This window comes from Malaclemys terrapin, chromosome 18, assembly GCF_027887155.1.
Source record: "Malaclemys terrapin pileata isolate rMalTer1 chromosome 18, rMalTer1.hap1, whole genome shotgun sequence".
In the NCBI taxonomy this organism is placed as follows: domain Eukaryota; kingdom Metazoa; phylum Chordata; order Testudines; family Emydidae; genus Malaclemys; species Malaclemys terrapin.
The window spans coordinates 12490390-12512562 of NC_071522.1; the positions used below are offsets into that span (position 1 = coordinate 12490390).

Below are 22173 nucleotides of genomic sequence, written 5' to 3' on the forward strand. Positions count from 1 at the left end.
CAGTGTTTTAATATCAAATAACCCCTGATGAATCTCCTATACTGAGCTCCTTTTCCTTCCCTAGTGGAAAACTAGTCTGTTTCTTTTCTCCATTTCATGTAACTCCACCCTCTTCAGGGGAGCTCAAAGCATACCATCAGTAAACCTAAAAGGAGAGTCAGGTCCTACCTGTTTGGTGTCATACCAGGCAGACCTAATGTTTGTCTTAAAACCCCTAGGAAGTGGCTTGAGCTCCTTGCTGTTGGGTATGTGTGCTGCCTCCAGCTGGCCTTGTGCCAAGCTGCGATAATACCGTATTTCAGAATTCCTGCCAGGAGCAATTTTTCCTTCTCCACAGCAGATACCTTATCTCCTTTTCCATGTTGCTTCTCTCCAGCGGTTTGTCTGATAACTAGGAATACTGAAAGTGACACACAAGCTGGGCTAATATTAAAAAACAGAAACTGGCAGAAGATTCGAATGCACCTTAGGAACACGGCAGGGGCAGCGATGCTTCTGGAACATAGTGTTTGTCTTTTGAGGGTTAGATGGCACTATGCCCTTGATTAACTCTCTCTGTACTCAGCTTTAACAGAGAGAGCCATATTTCCTGAGTGCTCATCCAAAATCTCATGGCACTTCTTTCACCAGCAAGAGAGTTGGTGCCAGTGCATGGGTCAGGTTCCACCTTGGGTAATTAGTCTGTGTAAGTGATATTCTTTCTGTCACTTTAATAAGCTATGAACTACTTGGGTGTCTTGTCGTTAGGCTGCTGTGCGCTGCTAAGACAGCTGCAGCGTTCCTCACTAGAGGCGACTGCATTTCAGTGATGAATTAAGTGATTTAACCCTACGGGCTACTGGGAGTCTCCCACATCTGCTGCTGGTCACAATTTTATCTTGGGAGTGGGGGGGAAAAATCACAGCCTCTAGCTGATGTAGCTATGCCAGCTGCTGGGGTGGGGGGATGGAGAGGAATACCCCTATGCTGCCAGCAATGTTCGTTGGCATAGCTAATAACGTCTGGGGCGGTGGTGGAGCTATACTGGCCTAAGAGCGCCTTCTGTTGGCATACACTGCATTGCCACTAGAGGGCTCTGCACTACAGCTATATTGGTGTAGCATTGGTAGTGTGGACAGGCCGTACAGTTAGGCACTTCTGAAAATTTTACCCTGAGCCGTGGCCTCCCCTGGTTGTAGCCTCGTTTCACAGAGGGTGAAACTGAGCCACAGAGCAGTGAAGTGACTTGCTCAAGGTAGAACCCGTCTCCCCTAATCCCCAGCCTTACAGCTTAGAAACAAGCCCTGCCTCCAGTGTTTTTGCCGCCCCGATCGGCGGCAGCTCTACCGCCACCGCTTCATTCTATTCTTCGGCAGCAGGTTCTTCCCTCTGAGAGGGACCGACAGACCCACCGCCGAAGACCCGGACGTGCCACCCCTTTCCTTTGGCCACCCCAAGCACCTGCTTGCTGTGCTGATGACTGGAGCCGGCCCTGCCTGCCTCACTGCATTTGCACTGTATTTCCTTGCACCGATTTTGCACTGTATTTCCTTGCACCGATTTTCTTCTGCTGTGTTTTCCCTTGCAAATATGTTTGGGTTCACTCCGAGAGAATGGAGGACTGAATCAGCAGTATGTGTGATAGGTCCTGGAAGCTTCATTATATGATGTACAAAGATGCTATTGTCCCCTTGAAGGCAGAAGTGTAATACCATGCAAGCAATCTGAATTGTAAAAGGCTGCGTGGACAGATAACCCAGCACCTGTTCACTGTGATACGGAAAGCAAGAAAGTTAACCTGGGTGGCAGGCTTACTCTGTAGGTGTTTATTCCTAGTGTTTGATTTCTCAAAGCTCTGTGCTGGAACTCTTTACAAGCAGACCTGCTGAGCCCTGATACACTAGCTCCATTCCAATCGCGGCAATTACAGCACAGCCAATGTCAACAGGACTGTTTTGTTGACCGCAAAAGGCTAGGATTTTGTTTGGGTTTGTTACATTTAAAAGAAAACCACGCCCCAGTGTGCTGGGCCTGAGCTCTCCGGGGTCTAAGTCAGTTGGAACGCTGCCCTCGCCGCAGTTAGCGTGAAATGGGCGAGCTCAGACTAAAGGGCCCCTGAAACCCGTGCCAAATTCTGGTGTTACGCTGGTGCACCGCTGGATATACCTCCGTGTAAGTGAGCTGCAAATAGACGTACTGCCATAGCTGAGAATACGACGATTGTGTTTGCTGGCACCTAGCGTGCATTTGGTACTTTCTTGTCCACATAGTGCTGTGCGTAGTCAGAGTGCTAGAGACAAATATCACTACCCCAGAGAGTTTCTGTCGTCAGCTGAGCTTGCAAAATATTTGCTAGGGGGAGAGCCAAATGCCATTTCAGTTTTGATCAAGCCTGTGAACTTAGGGCTATGCAGTAGCCTTGCTCCCCATCAAATCGTCTGCCAGTAACAAGGGGCGACTTGCACAAAGATCAAGGAGGGACTATGGCCCTTATGTGGAAACCTGCTTCCTAGTAAGGAAGATTGCTGTGGTGTGCACGGTACGTCAAGGAGCAATGCTGTTTGTGTGTACACAACGATCCAGTTGGCACAGCATTGTAGTAACGGGGGGTGCAGCGCAGCTCGAGGAAACCTGCTCGAGCTAGTGAGTGCACTAAAAATAATGGAGCGTAGCCATGGCAGGAGGTGCCAGGGTCCCTGAGGCTGTACCTGTCTAAGACCATAGAGACACACGCAGGCTGGCTAGCCCGTCCCCCTGCTTGCACAGCCACAGCTGCACTCTAGTCTCAGTGTGTTTAGCCAGCACGAGAGTGTCTCCTTGAGCTGGGAATCCCAGCTCCACATGTACCCCCGGTATATTGTAAATGCCCTGAAAACGTGGCTTGTATGCTGTTAGCGTTATGGTTCAGAGTTAATGCAGTAGGGTGAATGGGCAGGTCACATTTCTTGGGCTGCCTCCAAGTTCTGTGTTGGTTTTGCACCAGTTTATACTCCATTGACGTTTAGCGGCATAAAGGCTGGATATGCATATTATTTATCCTTTTTAGAATGAAAGCGGCTAGGCTGTAGAATCAAAACAGGCAAGTGACTGCAAAAACCACAGCGAAAAACCGCACTGGTAGGCTCACGAGACACACAAGGGGCTTGGGGCCATGAGCACCTTTGAAATCATGCCAGGGGAGTCTTGCACTGCCTCTTACTGGCACTGCTTTCTCTGCCTTTAACGTTAGGACTAAAAAGCTTGCTGGCTGGGGAAGCCGTGTCCTCAGGGGACTGCCAGAAACCCCTCACTCGCTCGTACAGGGCCTGGAATGTTGTATACATTTAACACCCGCAACCTGCCCCTGTCACAAGGAAGGGTCTCGTCAGCGTTGGGTCCAGTGGGTTGGGTCAGTATTCGCTAACGCTTGATGAACCTTCCCCTGTTGGCGGCAGCAGCATGGTGGTCTTGTGAAGTAAGCACAACTCTGGGCCAAATGCAACAGTGACATAAGTAGGTGCAACTCCCATGACCATGAATGTGCTTCTCTGTATCTCAGACAAGTATAGCTCAGTGGGGGGGGATAGCTCAGTGGTTTGAGCATTGGCCTGCTAACCCAGGGTTGTGAGTTCAATCCTTGAGGGGGTCTTTTAGGGATCTGGGGCAAAAATCTGTCTGGTGATTTGTCCTGCTTTGAGCAGGGGGTTGGACTAGATGACCTCCTGAGGTCCCTTCCAACCCTGAGATTTTATGATTCTAAGTATTCTCATTTCACATTCAAATGAGATGTGGCGCTTTAGCACTGCCTGCCCATTGGCAAGAGTCCAATTGTGCTCTTACGCAGGTGTCAATAGATTTACAACAGTGTAAACCCCATGTGAGAGAGCAGAATCAGCCCGGAAGTATTATTAAGTGAGGTGTGTGCCTACCATTTTTTTAGTGGAGAAATACAGTAGTATCTGTGATATGCATTCATAAAGCACCTACCCATGTATCTTTAAAGGGGAAAGATTTCCAGTGAGGCAGATATTGTGGGCGTTGCTGCTGTGAACTGTGGTCCGTCCCAGTAGTGTGAAGCCTGTAATAAATGGAAACTCAAGACAAGGTCTCTATTAAACACTGTCCTTTATTTTGATTATGGATAGCTCTTTTATTGCAAACAGAAAAAGTTTATTCACTGCAAAGTTTTTATGCCTGGCAAAAAGAATGAGCAGTTAGAAAAACAATGTTAGATACATGCAAATCATAATAAATGTTGCCAGCTGTATTTAAATGAGTAGCAGAATCTCTTATAAGGTATTTTCTTGCATGTGGAGGGGAAGCAGACTGGTAGCGTAGCAATGTTATGAGGCTAGTGCCAAAGGGAAGCTTGAAAACTCTCAGAATGTATTTGTACCTGTAGATGAAGCCAAAAGAGTTGTCACTCATGCCTGAGCCAAGGAGATGATGCTGTAAAGCTATTCAAAGAACAGGACACAAACAGAAAGCCAAATGGCTACATTTCATGCCAGGAAATCAGATTTGGTCCTTTAAGTGTACTGAAATGCTCTAGAAAGATGGGTCTCACTGCAAATTCCAGCTCCAAACCCCCCTGAACTTCGGGGAAGACAGGATCCAGGTTCAAAGCCAGCAATGCAGGTCCCATCTCATTTGCTATCAGAAATTCAAAACCGTTTCTCTTCTAAAAATGTTAGAAACAAAGCACTTCTGGTCATTGGGAGTAGGGGCAGTCAAGTAACCTAAAGACTGGTACAGGCCTTCCAGATCTTCAGTTGGCTTGTGCCTGCCCACCCCGGAATGGCAGTGTATTAAAAAATTTCCCCAGGAAAACTTTTGTTCATTTTTCTTCTATAAACATTCCATATTGTAATAAATATTTGTTAGGAACAGCTCTGTCCCTTTTACATGTACTAGAGATGGGCCTGAACCAAACCCTCGAATTCAAACTTTGCACATGGTCCCAACTTCTGCTCTCAGTTACAGTGACGTAAACTCCAAGTAACTTCACTGAAAGCAATGGAGGTATTTACAGTAGGGGGAGTGGTAGCCAAACTCTAGGACCAAATGTGCTCTCGGTACTGGACATCTTGTTGATCCAACGCCTATAAGGCCAGAGAGTGAGACAGCCTTTCTAGATTCCAAATGGTGGTGGTAAGGAGCAAGAATTTGCAGTGGAAATTCACCCCTGTACATATGCCCAGCCCAGCAATTATACTCCAATTAGAACAGGTCTTACGGGGCACATTCTCCTTGTGCTGACCCGTCTGCCCAGGAGGTGAATTTCATCCTTACTGGCTGGTGCAAGGAAATATTCCCCAGTTGTTTTGACATTGAGCAAGGATGCTACTCTTCAATGCGGTTTGAATTCAGAGTGGGGATAGGTTTAATTTTGTCTCTGCAAGAGTCCTCCTTAGGGTGGCAGCCATTTACCCATCGTTTACAAGAGAGAAAACTTTAAAACCACGATTTTGCTAGATTCAGTCAGAATGATCTCATCTCAAAACAGAGACCTCTCCTGCAAATTCTGTTTGCTATTTTCTTCTCCTTTTGTGCTATTGAAGGAACTGGCATTACGATACCTTGGTGATATAGATTTGTTTTGTTTTTTTTTTTTTTTGAGAGAGAGAGAGATAAAAAGCACAGCTCATTGCTAATGTTTAAAAATACGTGGCCAGCTTTATAAAATATAAGTATACAACTTGATCACATTTTTATGTTCTCTATGAAACAAAATCGGTTGACATTCATATGATGAGAGGAACCTGATGAGGCAACAGTCTAAAGTCTCAAACCATTGATTGTGTAGACATCTGAACATGTAAATCAACACTTAATAAGAACCTTCATAGGTGAGGTATCAGTTTTAAAGTGTCTCTTTTCAAAGTACCCAGCCACGTGACACACAGCTGAACATCATGTCTGAGCTGCCTCACAAGCAGCTTCCTGCTCAGAGTCACATTTATTTGTCAGCATCCCAACCTCAATTGTTCTCTCTGTCAACAGCCGTCTGGTGCCTGCATTGTTGATCTTGTCAGGTTGGTTTCCATCTTCGTTGGCTGAGCACAGATCCTCTTGACTCTCCGCCAGGCCCTCTTGGCTTTCCAAGTCACTCATCTGGCCCTCCCCGAACTCCAGAATGGTTGGCAAGTTGCCTTGCTTGGGACAGCGTTTCTTGAGGCTGACCAAAAAGGGCTGCGGCAAAGAAAAGATATCCACGTTGTTGCCCAGATCAATCCACGTCACACTGGAGAACTTCTTGGGGTCTTTCAGTGTTTCTGTCAGGTCCCGAAGGATTGCTTTGGTGAGTCTGTTGCCATTCAGGGAGAGAGTAGTGAGGTGAGGCAGGGCACTGAGGATGGGCAGAAGTTGAAGGAACATCTCATCAGTCAGCTCCGTGAAGCACAGCTCCACATTGTCAATGTGCTCTGAGCTGTGCTGGAGGTATGAGATGATGCGGTCCAAGTCCTTCAGTGTCAGAGGGATGCCAGAGAGATCTACTGTGTTGTTCTGAGGCGTCCCCACCAGGATAGCTTTCAAGCTGCAGAGAGACAAAACGACAGACACACGGTTAACATGGACACTCATCATTTTGCTAATAAGCATCACTTCTTGTGTGCTGGCAGCTTTGTGAGAGACCGTGCAATGACTCATTCAAACAGGATACGTAACTGCCGGCACCCCTCTCTGTCAGGCCTGGATTTTTGAATCCGATTTTGTGTGCAGGCTTAAAAAGGGATGGCAGCCAAAACCAATGTATTCAAAGATTGTTGCTGCCTCCTGTTTCAATTACAAGCCTAAGGAAGCTTTCTTTTGGGTGTCCCTTGCAGGGTCCCGGAGCTGAACGTTCAACTGCTTTTAAAAAGACTGAAGCATTTGAGCAGAAAAACAGGAATTCTCGCTTGAGTGACAGTTTTCACGCTTGGTACTTATCTGTACATTGCAGAGCACTTCGTCAAAGGCAATAAGCGTTGCTCTGTTTTACAGGTAGGGGGAAACTGAGGTACGGAGCAAAGGCATGGTAGAGGCAGACCTAAAAGCTAGATGTCCTGACTCCAATTTAGTACTTCCAGTGGTTTACGAACAATAACTACTATTAATCGTTTGACTTGGTTGCTATGGCGATGAACGCTATAGAAAAGCCTGAGGTAGATAAATTAGTCTCCTGATGCTCCCGTGGCTGCCGATAAGCATCGCTGCCAGATTGGAGTTATACAGATCAACATTGCTTTTAAAGTGCTGCAAGGATCTAGCGGTACCAGTAGCTGAGGCCTTAACACTAACGAATTAGGAGGCTGAGGGAGTTCTATCCGTGTTAATCACTTGAGAAATATTAGCTAAGTTGGCACATCTGCCACAAAGAGAGCGCCAAATCAGCCCACTGTGCGTATGGCTCTGACTTTCCTCACACTCTGAGCTGAAGAACGGTTTTGTCGAATTTACCATTGGCCTTGCTGGTGTTGCCAGCTTCACATTTTCTCTTTAATTATCTAGGGCCTCTGGTCATGACTTGCTGTGTAAATCGAGATGTAAACCCTTACCCTGGCATTTTTAGACCTATGAACAATGACTCAGGGGGTCTACACTGTGGGGGGGGGGAGAGGAAAGTGTTCTTAACTTGCAATATCTAATGTGTGTTAAAACTAGCCGTGAATATACAGCAGCTCTGTTGAACTCCGCTTGAGATAAAGCCTGCAGGAGAAGCTGGGATTGAACCTAAGCTGCTGGGTCCTTACTGTTGTTTGAACCCGAGTTAACTAACATATCTTTTATTGGCAGGTTAGACGTACCCTGAACACTGAAAGGCAGATTGGAACTCCCTTTGGTAGAAGAATTAGTAACTGCATCCACTCTAGTTCCATTTACTCTCTCAAAACCATGGGTTTAAATGAGCCCATCTCAGTTTCCTTTACTTTCCTTGGCCCGGGATGTGATACTGAGGGCTGCAGAAGTTAGGGCCTTTCTACTCAAGGAGCCATTGGGGTAACTTTGTCTGCTGGTGATAAAGAATATAATGCTTTAATTCACTGGCAACACAAGCCAGCGTGCCCCCTTGCAATATGATGCATGTGCAGGGGAACACTACACTAGATTTTCTTGGGTGATGTGGAAGAACCTATTAAACTCTTCTTTCTTTAAGAAAGAATGTACATCCTCCATAATATTTTATATAGTCTGTTCCTTACCTAAGTCTCTCAATGGGGACTGTGGCATTTAGATAGCTACTTGACCAATCAGTTGGTTGGAACCCCAATAGCTCACTGAGCAGAAGGATACAAACTCCTACAGCCCTTGCTAAACTCCACTAAAACATTTCAGCGTGACTTAGGTAAATAGTTCCTTTTGGGCAGCAATGCCTTTGGGGGTGCACTTCCAAAGTTATAACAGGAAGAATTCTAGATAGTCTTGATGCTATTTGTGCCTTTATGCCGTTGACTTTCTGGAAGTTCAGTCTTCCACGGGAACTCAGCTGTATCAACTCTACACTGAGAAGTGAAAGGGAACATTTAGTACTCGGTGATGCCTGTCGCAATACAGAGAACATCAAGGATGATGTAGAAGGCTGCACAGAGTATTTCAGCCCTCTTGCAAGGAGAATTCATTGTCCTGAGTTCTCCTACCCTACCCTAGAACTAGGCAATCATCCTTGTGCATTGCTATCCTTCTAGCCAAGTGAAATGGAACAATTGCCAAGCTAAAGTATTTGCCTAACTAGCACACTCCCCTTCAAACTACTGAAGGCAACAGGCACTCCAGACTTTGGGGGGGGGGGAGGGGTGTGTGTGTGTGTGTGTGTGTGTGTGTGTGTGCGCGCGCCATAAACACAATCTCCTGTCCACTAAAGGGCTGCCTGCTATAAACCAGCTGGTTTCATCTGTTCTCTCCTTGTCTGCACAATTCCTTACTTTAACGAGAGCCAGAGCAGTTTGGGACACCTCCGGAGACTGCTGAAAACCACGAGCTGCTTCACGCAGCGATTTGATAAACAGTCCCCTCGACTCGACCTGACCTTTTCTCCTGGCTCCTAGCAGTGTGCGCCATTGCAAGTAGCTTAATTAGGCCTAAGCCCAGACACTTAGCACTAATGAAGGTTCCTAAATGAGATCTGAAGGGGCAACACCGTGACACTTCAGTCCTTCTTTGCTGGTCTGTTTCTTGCTCTGGATGGATGCCCGGCCTCCCTGGATCACAAGGAGAGCAAGACTGGAAGCTGGAGCTTAGAGCCACGGACCACCTACAGGCAGTAGAGATGTCTGGCTTTCCACAGCCTGTTATTTGCTGGGGTTATTTACCACCCATCGTGGACATAGCACCACTCCAGCATAAAGCAGGGCCTTGTGCCCCAGAGAGAGAGTGTTGAAAACTTTACAGGCCATCCCACTGAAGTCAATAGTGAGTCATCCAGCGAGAGTTAGCTCTCTGGTCGTTGGTGTACTCGGAATAGGGATTAAATATTTCAATGCTTTGTGAATGACAAGGGCTTTTGGGAACCATGCTGTACATGAGTAGTATCTTTATAATAATACACTCCTTCTTCAGTATACAGAAGTTACCTGCGGTCTCATTTTTAGTGAATTCGATGCACATGAAAGGTATCAAATGGACAGTTTTTTCCTGTGTGGGGCATGTTTTTTTTAATTCTCTTATTTGTCCTTTTAACCACCCTCTGCTTGTCACCATTTCTAATGTAAATTTGCTGTTCTGAAAGCAATACTGTAAGACATCACTGGTTGTATACACTACAGCCATCAGTTATTGGCACAACCTACCTATGATGTGGGTTTTGAATCCAGAACCTACTGCTTTTAAAACGCCGCGCCTATCACTTGAGCCCAAGGCAAATGTTAGTTGGCTGCATTCAGTACCAGGACTTATACCCTTTGAGCTGCAGCCATTGCGCTCACGTGCTTCAGAACATTGCCCTACTATAATGGTGTTTGTGTGTCTTCTGAGCTACTTTTTAACGTGTGGCTTTTAATTGCTGTCACAAGGGTGCTGGGTGGTTGAACCCTGTGGTCAGACCAAGGCCAAGCTTCCCTTATGCAGCTTGGCCCTCTCTTAGAGGTATTCATTAATACCTCTAAGCGAGGGCAGTTCAGTCTCCATGTCCCATCATAATATTGGCTTCTCTGACTGTACCAGTTATGCTACTTTGTCAATTGGGACACCTGTTGAGATGGGAACTTGACTGAAACCATCCAACTTGCTTCACCTATGCCACCCGCACAGTCATGAGAGGGTCCCTACTGACCCAAATCAGGATTCAAACTAGAACCCTAGAGGCGAGAGGTTCGGTATCTTCATCTGCTCCAGTGATAATGGGACCTGTTAATAGATGCATTTCTAGTCTCCTGTTCTAACTGCCCAGGTTTTAATACTGCTTCCTTCCCTGTCATAGTATGTCAGGAAAACTTAGAAATCCTCTGAAGAAAGGTGCTGTGTATAGTAAATACAAAATATTATGCTCTCCTACAGAGACAGCCTGTGCTATATTTATTTTCAATAATTTAGGCTTACTGCTCTGGTCACATTGGCGACCTTGCGAGACCATCTGTCCCCTAGAGTTAGCACATGCCATGATCGGCTCTGTGTTATGCCACACAGAATGCAATTCTCACAAAGCTGATCTGTTTTGTTCGAGCCTGAGGGTTTGATTTATCACGGTGGGTGATTACACTCTGTTCTAAGAACACTTATTGAAATGGACGATGGGCTTGAACAAGTCAGGCCAGAAACTTAATAGAGCGGGGGGGGGGGAGGAGTTAGTAGAAGAAGCATCTGATTCAGTAGGTTGTAATTTTGATTCAAGGTATGAAGGCAGCTCATTCAATTAGTGATGCAGCTAAGTCAATGGTGGGTCTATATTTGTTTTAGCTGTATGTATGTTTGGAACAAACTGTCCCGGCCACTCCACAACCTGTTTGTTGTGGCATGAGACTTATGGGCTCTCTGTCCTACAGGGCGTGCCTCAGTGGTCCACAGAATTACTTCCATGTTGTGGATGCTGTCACATTTCAGAGCAATGACACCTCTATTTCCCCCTCAGTGGTCCATCAAGGGCACCCCCTCTTTGGCTTCCAGCCGTTGCCCTTCTTGAGTAGAGACCCACCACGTGTCTCCCTTCTGACTGGGGTATTTCCAGGCACACTGTGCTCATCCTTCACTGTTAGTCTCAGCCCAGGCAGGCTGCCCAAGGACACCTGCTGGCAGGCTCTCTCTTCAGAGACCATTAACAGTAATTGCTACAGACATAAGGTACCACACATACAGCACTTCCTATGCAAACCTACTTTATTTTTACGGTAAATAGCACTACAGAGGAAACCTATTAAAACACAATAAAAAGAACCTACGCTCATGCTACGCACTTACCAGAGTTAACCCCAACTCTAACATGGGCTCTGGCAGTTGTCAGTCTGTCACAGGGGCCCCAGGCAGTAATGAAGTTGTACTTCTCATGGCACTTTGATACCACAGTGATAAGTGCATTCTACATGGCTCCATAGGAGTGCCCAAAACATAGCACCACATACCACTCTACACACTGGGTAGTCAGAGGGGCAAGTCCTCGGGCGTTTTGAAAAGGTACCTCTGAAATCCTGCAATACATTATTCACAGCCGGTCGCTCCTTTACCTGCCTAACTAGTAACTAAAATCTGACAGCCTCGCCATATTGTAGGTAAATAATCATTGATGTTTAGTTACCACCGTACTACCCTGGTAGGTTGTAATTTTCAACATGACTATGAGAGGTTAGAGGCTGCTCCTTTGAAAATCCCATTCACAAGGAATAAGTGCTTTCAGGTCCCTGTGTCTAGCAGGCCACTACACTGTCCCACACCTCAGGTAATTGAAGAATATGATTCTACTGTGGGGGGAGAGGGACAGGGACTCCTCCAAAGGTGCAGAAAAATATCCTCACTTCCAGGGTGTGTGTGATTTATCCATTGTTAGTGATGACTTCACATCACCAATGCTCTAGGCTGGACTCGAACTACCAGTTTGGAAGAGAGAGATGCTAAATCCCATTAATCCCTGAGCCATCTTTCTCACTAAACATGTAGAGCATAGATCTGTAGCAGGCTAACCATCTGGCTGGGAACACCCCCACACCCCCCACTAAGCTAGACAGGGTGTGTGTGTTTGGGGGGGGGGGGGGTAGGTAAACAGGAAAAGCAATGAATTCCACTTTAGACAAGAAACATCTGACAGACTGGTCAGAGAAGTCCGATCTAATAGGTCCCCATTCCTTGGCAATGCTGGATTGTTCCCTGGAGGCTGTTTAAGGGTGCTTTGTTTTCATTGTTCTTTTAAAATGTTTGTTACAAGGAAGAAGTAAAAATTGATAGGGAGAGAGATTAAAGCCAACTTCCATTCAGGGCCTTGGCTAAATACTGGAAGAGCTTAATATTTGTACTTTCTATTTGTACTTAAAACATCTGAATGCCACAGCTGATCCTGGAAGGGAGCTGGTTGATGTCACGCAACCTCACCAGGTCAGCTGAGATTTCAGTAACAACTCTGCAAAGGAAATTATGCAGTGGAAACAAGCTACTAGCCTCTTATTACCTGGCTGCATTGGATTAGTCATCTCCTGTAATACTGCTTGCTAGGGGAATACCTGACAGCACAGGAGAATTAAAACATTTTGTCTTTTGTGGCTCACCAGTCTCTTTATGGATCTGCGTGGGCCAATTCAACCTATCTGCTCTGAGTGTGTGTGTTCGTCTGTCAAACCGTGAACTAAACAGAATCTCACCCAAGCTTGGCTGTGAAATTTAAGACCTCCATAGGAAATCAAGCCTTCCCGACAAATGCTTCACATGGACATCTAGACTATAGAGTCTGGGCTCTTCAGCGTGAGCTGCTACAATAGACTAATGCAATCAGTTAGTTAGTTGCACAAACTGATTTCTAAAGCTTTATTATTATCCACAAGTGATGGTTTGGTGGCCTATACTCAGGCTTTGAATATCGAACCTCCCTGGAATTGTGAGTTTGACTCTTAATTGGTTCAACTTGGCCCTTGTGTAACTCCCTAACTCTACTCCCACAGAAGTCAATGGGAGTTAAAACCTCCAAGGGGAGCAGTGGGGGCAAAAAACCTCACTGGCTTCAAGATTGTGCTTGAAAAGTTTATGGTAGGTATGATGTGATGAGATGGCCTACAATGGGCATGTGGCCAACCGGCGACTGCTAGCAGCAAATATCTCCAACGGCCGGTGACACTAGATGGGAAGAGCTCTGAGTTACTACAGAGAATTCTTTCCCAGGTGTCTGGCTGGTGGGTCTTGCCCACATGTTCAGGGCCTAACTGATCGCCATATTTGGGGTTGGGAAGGAATTTTCCCCCTCGGTCCCATTGGCAGAGACGTGGGAGTTTTCGCCTTCCTCTGCAGGGCACGGGTCACTTGTAGGTTTAAACTAGCGTGAATGGTTGATTCTCTGTAACTTGAAGTCTTTAAACCATGATTTGAGGACTTCAGTAACTCAGCCACAGGTTAGGGGTCTATTATAGGAGTGGGTGGGTGAGGTTCTGTGGCCTGCAATGTGCAGGAGATCAGACTAGAAGATGATCATGATGGTCCCTTCTGACCTTCAAGTCTGTGTGTCTGAGTATGTCGCCATAAGAGGAAGACAGACTATTCACATCACCTGCTTAGAAAGGGGTGAGGGTGGTCTAGTAGCTAAAGCACGGTGCTGGGAGCCCTAGTATTCTTAACTCTGCCACTGACCTGCCATGCAACCTGACAAGTCACTAACCTCTCTGTGCTCCCATTTCCCATCTGTGAAATGGGACAGTACATGTCACCTACCTCCCCATGGGTGCTGAGAGTCGTCATTAAGGTCTGTGAAGTGTTTTGGGAGCCTTGGCTGAAAAGCACTATGCAAGTGCAACCTTTACTACTAACCTCCATGTTTAGTGTTGTAGCCATTGCTCATTCTATAGCTCTTCTGTTTATCACGGGTTCAGGTGACTGTTTCGCAGTGTACTGGCTGATGGTTCGGTAGGATGTTGGTGGAGTAACTTCAGTTATTTATATTGACAGCAATTATCCCCACACAAGGGCCAGCTGCTGACTCGGATCTTTTCTAGAGTCTCATTAGGTTAAAGGCGGCTTTGCGAGCACCATCTTCTTACCCATCGCAAGAGAACACTCACATTGTATTAAAGCAGTGCAACGTTAGCAAACCAATTTAAAGTTGTACATCTAGGAATGAAAAACGTCAGCCACACTTAGGACTGGGGCCTCTATCCTAGGAAGCAGTGACTCTGAAACGGACTTGGGGAATCCTCAGCTGAACGTGAGCTCCAGGTGCGGCACTATTCCTAGAAAGGCTAATGTAGTCACAAGTTGTATAAACAGGAATATGGAGTGGGGAGGTTCTGCATTTGCTACTGGAGTGACCGCTGCTAGAATACTGTGCCCAGTTCTGGTGTCCTCAGTTCATGATAAATTGGAGAGAGTTCGAAGAGCCATAAGAACGGTTAAAGAACATGCCTTCCAGTGATAGGCTCAAGGAGCTCCATGTATTTAGTTTAACAAAGAGGAGATTAAATGGTGACTTGATCAAAGTACCTACACAGGGAACCAACGGTTGATAATGGACTCTTCAATCTAGCAGACCAAAGATACCCAGTGGTGTTCCACCTATTTAGGCAATGCATATACTGCATGCTCCAAAATTTACAAAAAATGTGGACTAACTGGCAGCCTGTGGGCTAGTTCCAGGCCACAGGATGATCCCAAAAGCATAGAACAAAATGGCGCTTTTTGCACAGCGTCCCCTCTGACACACTATACATGTGAGGTCATAGCACATGGAGGATGCCATTTGGTGGGCTGTCACTAAAAAAGGTGGGACCGCTTAACGCATGCAAATGTCGGATCGACGCGTCCATTGACAGAACAGAGCTAGTGACGCAAACTCTTCATCAAGCTGGAAAGTTTAGTGTAAAGTTTGTTCACTAGAAAGTTGTGGCATCACACCACTGGGTATAGCACAGTCCAATGGCTGGAAGTTGAAGCTAGACAAATTCAGACTGGGAAACAAGGCATGAGTTTTAGCAGTGGGGTAATTAATCATTGGAACAACCAGTGATTGTGGTGGATTCTCCATCACTGGCAATTTTTAAATCATGATGGGATGCGTTTCTAAAAGATCTGCTCTAGTTCAAACAGGAATTAGCTCAGAGCAGTCCTATGGTTTTGTGTTTTACAGGAAGTCCGACTAGATGATCACAGTGGTCCCTTCTGACCTTATAAAATATTAAGTTATAGCACCTTACGTCTAGGTGTGTCCCAAAGCAAGTAACAGACTAATTTATACAAGTATCACTCATCCACTATTAAACGCAACAGCCGTTTTCACCTTCAGTACTACGTAACAGGACTGTGGAGGAAATTGAATGTTCTACTGGGCACTCTATAGAGCCTTGCATCCAGTCTCATGGTAGTTCACAAATATTCATTAATAAATTAGTTTCCAAACTGGCCTATGCGTGATTGCCCAGGGCTCCTAAACAAATGTTGCCATCTCTATTCAGCTTCCTGTCCCCGGGTTAAGTCAGAGGACTAGGGAGAGTACAGTTACTATTTCTGTGCTAAAAGCATAAGGGAAGTTTCTTCCTGCACTGTCCCAGGAGCCCCCCTCTTTCCCACAATGTTGTAATGACTGAATTCCCCATTGCTGAATCTACCGTAACCGCTGTCCTACCTGCCCTCTCCTCCTCCCCACACACACACTTGATGCACAGGGCCAGGCCAAGGATTCTGGAGTGGGTAAGTATTTTGGATACACCCTCAACTTAACTGATTCCTTTTACAAAATGTAGGAAGAAGGAAGTTTCAGGTCTTTCTCCACGTTCAAGCTGTAGATGCTTGTGTTCGGTTTATATTGATTTACTAAAAGTATATTTATGAAAAATAAATGCAGCGATTCTTCTTGACATTTGTAACTTCCCTCAAAGCCAGAGCTGAAGGCCTCCTCTGGGCCCTCCCAGCACTCCTACAATGTGGGCAAGTGTCATCCCTATTTTACAGAGGGAGAAATGGAAGCACAGAAAAGGTGCCCAAACCTCAAATGTCAATTAATGGTGGGTGCCCAATTGAAGACATCTGTGGCTGACTTTTCTTTTTTCACCTTACAGGCAGTGAGCAACTAGAGCATCTATTGACTTCAAGTCCTAGATGTGTCAAATTGACCTCCCCAAGCTTATGCCCAAATTTCAAAAGCCACATGATCTATGCCCAAAGTCCCACAAGCAGTCAGTGGCAGAGCTAGAAATGCAACTTGACGTCCCCCTGTCCTGTACCTTAATGACAGTCCAAAAGCGCAGGGTGAAATTGGTTAGCCAGAATTTAAACCTGGATTAAATACCTTTGTATAGTCCCTAGAGATCAGGATCTTGTCCAAAAGCTGAGATGGCACCTGCACAGCAATCAGCGTCTACCCTGGGGCTTCAGATAAAGTTCTAACTCCAAGGAGAAAGTGCCACTCCTTGATCTGGAATCATCAATGCCACTTCCTGCAGCACCACAGATGACCGATTTACTTTGGAAGCCTGCCTCCCTCGACTCCATTGACCCAACCCTGCTTAGCTGAGGAGATGACCTGGCTGAATGCTGCTGATATCCAAATCTAACTGTGAAATTCAGAGGCAGGCAGGCAGCCTAAGTAACTAGTCTCCTGCCCACTCCACCTACTCAATCCTGCTGGGTCAAGAAGTTCAGACAACTGCTTTCAAATGGCTCTGGGGCATTTATCACAAAGGCTTCCCCTTGCCTCTGAAGTTTCTCCCTAGGACATCCTGCAGCGCTTTCTGAATCTCTCTGACAAGAATCAGAGCAGCATGTCTGTAGAATGAGGGGAAAAGATGAAACTCAGACTGTCTTTAAAGTCCATTTAAATATGTGGGGGGTTTTCACATGATTTGTGAAAGTGCAGTTAGGGGATGTGGGAGGAGATCGATTTAAATAAGGGGAAGCTGGGATGGGGAGAGGTGTTATAGCCTTCACACCAGACTCGCAGTGCGGCAAGCTTCCTTTAAAACTGGAGGTAGCAACCACTTGGGTTGAATCTGACCAGTAATTCTGGGCTCTGGGAACAGGCTAAGAACTAAATTCAGATTTTCAAAGGGCTTGTCTTGCAGAGGAAGTGAGCCACACCTGACAGATGAGGAAGCATTGGGCTGCCTAGGGAGGAGGATGGGGAGGAATTGATAGGAGGAGAAACATCATTTTGCAATCGCAGCTGTGAGTAGTATGGACAGCGAGAACGTTAGGGTAAGACACAGCACTTCTATGAGGCACCATTCAATAGTCACTGAGAGCAAACGGGAGGTTAAAGGCCTGTCTGCTCTACACAGATAACCAAGTTTAAACTTGTTTTTCCCTTCCCTTGCGTTGACCGAGGGACATACTGGCTGCTGCTTCCAACAGCTCCCGTTGGCCTGGAGCAGCGAACCGTGGCCACTGGGAGCCACGATCGGGCGAACCTGCAGACACGGCGGGTACACAAACCGGCCCGGCCTGCCCCGCCAGGGGCTTTCCCCTGCACAAGCCGCAGAACAAGTTTGGGAACCACTGGACTAGACTAACTGATGTAGTTACCACTGGGTAAAGTGAGGCACAGAGAAGTCATTAACAACAACCTCGGTCTCGACTCAAATGTAGTACCAAAGAAATGAGGTGGGCGTGTAACCAGCATTATGGCTCCTGCCAACACAAGGACCCTAACAAAAAAGGTTCCACTTGACTGTAAACTCAAGATTACTCTGCAGGTGACTGGAGCGAATTCTGCATCCCTTTCATATTAAAGCAGTCCAATGGAAAAACCGGCAATAGATCAGCTAGCTACATAAAGGAGTCTTCTTATATACCATTCCCCTCTCCCTGCTTCACTTCACATGGCTTCTGCATCTTACAGAAACCGCAGCCTAATAGAGACGGGGATTGGGTTCTGCCCATTGTAGACATTGCACCAGATGCAGAGCTCAACAAGTTTGGATGCAGGGGATTAGCTGGGGCCTAGCTATTGGCTGTAAACCGAATCTGCAGCACTTTGCACGGCTCTACACTTGCATAATCTTTGAATGCACACTGGGATTTCTGGGTTAAGAAACAGCATCTTTCTGTAGCCTCCCCTTGGTAATCCAGCCGAAAGACCAGCACAGCAGGAGAGTGGAGTTTGATACAGCAGGTTGCGTAAGCCCTTGTACTTGTTTTTCAGCCATACTAGCAGCAGGAGAACTGTGCTCTGAATAGAAGAAACTTACGTAATGTAATGTCTGATGTAACAGCCTCGTCAATAGCCCTGCTTTTGCTAGGTGTTTTTACCATGCGCTAAAGAGGCTTGTGCTTCACTAGTAAACAGACTTTCAGCCCTTAAAGGCTCAAACATACAATTCAGGCCCATTCTGACAAATAGGGTTTGAAGCATTTTACAAATTTTAGATCTTTTAAGTGGACAACTTCTTATCTGCACTGGCCCAGGATCAAGGGTCACTGCAGGAGGTTGGGTCAATGGGGTCAGACTAAAAGAGGCTGCTGTTTAAATTGTTTTTGGACTAATAAATTCGGTTTCCATGGATAAGATTATTCCTGGGTGCAGTTTAGCAGTGGGCTTAGGTCAAGAATGCAGTAAGCACCATTTAACATCTGAGCCACAAGAGCAAAGTGGGCATGGGATACACTGTTGAAACGAGAAGGGGCTTGTTAAAGCATAGATGAAAGGTATTAATGCCCATGTCCCCATCTGCCTACTGCTAACAGGTCAGGTGGAATGCAGCTATCTTCTCTAAGCAACCTACACTTGAATCCTTTGCTTTGAAGTGAGATGTTCTCAGACTTCTCAGCATCTGCGTTTGGGAGACCACCTGGGTAACAGGAGCTGTCAGTGCAAATGCAGCACAGGCTGGCAGTTGCTGAAAGTCATTACTGTTGGGCATCTGTGGACTTGCTGAAGCAAGCTGGCACTTGCCATCCAGTTCCTAATAAACAGGCATCCATGTCACTATCGCGACCAAGGTACCTGGAAGCCTCCCCTTTGGCAGTCTCAGCGGGGACTGCAGGAGAATGGAGGGGAGGGGGGTGTCCCTCTAGGTCAGGTTGGTGGGGCAGCCTTGCACTCGCATTGTCTTTGCTGTACCCATTCTATAGATTTCAGGGTAGCAGCCGTGTTAGTCTGTATCCTCAAAAAGAACAGGGGTACTTGTGGCACCTTAGAGCATATATGCATCCGAAGAAGTGGGTTGTAGCCCACGAAAGCTTATGCTCTAATAAATTTGTTAGTCTCTAAGGTTCCATTCTATAGAGAAGTAGATTTCATTCTCAGGGACGTTGATCTTTCACTAGCATTAAATCTGTGGGCATAAAAAAAATTAATGGAGATAGCCTATCTCCTAGAACTGGAAGGGACCCTGAAGGTCATCGAGTCCAGCCCCCTGCCTTCACTAGCAGGACCAAGTACTGATTTTGCCCCAGATCCCTAAGTGGCCCCCTCAAGGACTGAACTCACAACCCTGGATTTAGCAGGCCAATGCTCAAACCACTGAGCTATCCCACTAAAAATAAGTGTGTGTGTCTATGTATGTAACAAACTAATTAGAAACACATGTGAACTAGGACATTCTAGATACAGATCCAAATTCTCCCCAAGTTAGATGAGGGGTTGGATCCAAGGCTCCTTTTCTGTGCCAGTAGAAAGATGGGTTTTGAGCCCAAATTCAAATCTGAATTTAAGGGTACGTCTACACGGCAACTAGACACCTGCGCCTGGCCTGTGCCAGCCGACTGGGGCTGAGGCTAGAGCCTGGGCTCCAGGACCCTGGGAAGTCCCCGAGCTCAGGCTCCAGCCCAAGCCTGGAAGTCTACACAGCAATGAAACAGCCCCACAAGCCTGGGCCAGCCATGCATTGTTCTTTGCTGTGTAGACATACCTTAAGCTGCTTGAGCCCAGAAGGGTTTAGAGCCATGGTTCCAGTTTGGATGCCATCTCTAACAGTGGTTTAGAACATACCGTGTTCCTTGGCTCACTACCTAAAACAAAATTGAAAAAGACCTTAAAGCCTTTGAAATCTTTCTTGATATTCTGATTAAAGTAACTTCAAAGGGGATCTGAGTGTAGCAGTCCCTGAGGGAAAAGGTCGAGCTAGCGAAGGAGAACTGGAGTGATGTTTTTTTTTGCCTAGGGAGGTTGTGGAATCTCCGTCTCTGGAGATATTTAAGGGTAGGTTAGATAAATGTCTACTAGGGATGGTCTAGGCAGTATTTGGTCCTGCCATGCGGGCAGGGGACTGGACTCGATGACCTCTCGAGGTCCCTTCCAGTCCTAGAATCTATGAATCTATGTGTTGTTGTGTGTTATTTTTAAATATATCAATAGTTTTCTAATCTTCTTTTCTCTTTTCTATTAGATCTTCATGGAGATTTTTTAACACTTACTTTGCGTGATCAATCTCTTGCTATTACTAAATGACTGTGTGTTTAAGCTTCAGTAAGTACATGTGAATAATATACTGGTAGTTAGAGATTTTAATGAGACTCCATGTATATTAATGTGACTTTGGGACCCCTCACACTGCAATAGTGTCCCTTGCACAGTGACTGTTCATGGTTTTACAGTTTAGCGGATTACCTCAGACAAACACCTCCACAAAACTCAAAAGGTAATAACAAAATGTTTTTTAAGTACATCAGAAGCAGGAAGCCTGCAAAACAACTAGTGGGGCCCCTGGAAGATCGAGATACAAAAAGAGCACTTGAAGACAATAAAGTCATTGCAGAGAAACTAAATGAATTCTTTGCTTCAGTCTTCACGGCTGAGGATGTTTGGGAGATTCCCAAATCTGAGGAATTGTCACAGATTGAAGTGTCACTAGAGGAGGTTTTGGAATTAACTGATAAACTTAACAGTAACAAGTCACCGGGACCAGATGGTATTCACCCAAGAGTTCTGAAAGAACTCAAATGTGAAATTGCAGATCTATTAACTATGGTTTGTAACCTGTCCTTTAAATCAGCTTCTGTACCCAATGACTGGAAGATAGCTAATGTAATACCAATATTTAAAAAAGGCTCTAGAGGTGATCCCAGCAATTACAGACTGGTAAGTCCAACGTCAGTACCGGGCAAATTAGTTGAAACAATAGTAAAGAATAAAATTGTCAGACATGTAGAAGAAGATAAATTGTTGGGCAACAGTCAACATGGTTTCTGTAAAGGGAAATCATGTCCTACTAATCTATTAGAGTTCTTTGAAGGGGTCAACAAACATGTGGACAAGGGGGATCCAGTGGACATAGTGTACTTAGATTTCCAGAAAGCCTTTGATAAGGTCCCTCACCCAAGGCTCTTAGGTAAATTAAGTTGTCATGGGATAAGAGGGAAGATCCTTTCATGGACTGAGAACTGGTTAAAGACAGGGAACAAAGGGTAGGAATAAATGGTAAATTTTCAGAATGGAGAGGGGTAACTAGTGGTGTTCCCCAAGGGTCAGTCCTAGGACCAATCCTATTCAACTTATTCATAAATGATCTGGAGAAAGGGGTAAAATGAGGTGGCAAAGTTTGCAGACGATACTAAACTGCTCAAGATAGTTAAGACCAAAGCAGACTGTGAAGAACTTCAAAAAGATCTCACAAAACTAAATGATTGGGCAACAAAATGGCAAATGTGGATAAATGTAAAGTAACGCACATTGGAAAAAATAACCCCAACTATACATACAATATGATGGGGGCTAATTTAGCTACAACTAATCAGGAGAGAGATCTTGGAGTCATCGTGGATAGTTCTCTGAAGACGTGCAGCGGCGGTCAAAAAAAGCAAACAGGATGTTAGGAATCATTCAAAAAAGGATAGAGAATAAGACGGAAAATATCTTATTGCCCTTATATAAATCCATGGTACGCCCACATCTTGAATATTGCGTACAGATGTGGTCTCCTCATCTCAAAAAATATACTGGCATTAGAAAAGGTTCAGAGAAGGGCAACTAAAATGATTAGGGGTTTGGAATGGGTCCCATATGAGGAGAGATTAAAGAGGCTAGGACTTTTCAGCTTGGAAAAGAGGAGACTAAGAGGGAATATGATAGAGGTATATAAAATCATGAGTGGTGTGGAGAAAGTGAATAAGGAAAAATTATTTACTTGTTCCCATAATATAAGAACTAGGGGCCACCAAATGAAATTAATGGGCAGCAGGTTTAAA

General features: G+C 45.6%; 1 protein-coding gene across 1 annotated transcript in view; it reads right to left on the reverse strand.

Moving 5' to 3' along the window:
- Positions 1 to 4064: 4064 nt before the first annotated feature.
- Positions 4065 to 22173, reverse strand: part of LRRC75A (leucine rich repeat containing 75A) — a 184228-nt gene continuing 166119 nt past the window's right edge. Inside the window, exon 4 of the mRNA XM_054008531.1 lies at positions 4065 to 6496. Coding sequence (XP_053864506.1) covers positions 5872 to 6496 — 625 coding nt within the window. The 3' untranslated portion in view covers positions 4065 to 5871. The remainder of the gene's footprint in view (positions 6497 to 22173) is intronic.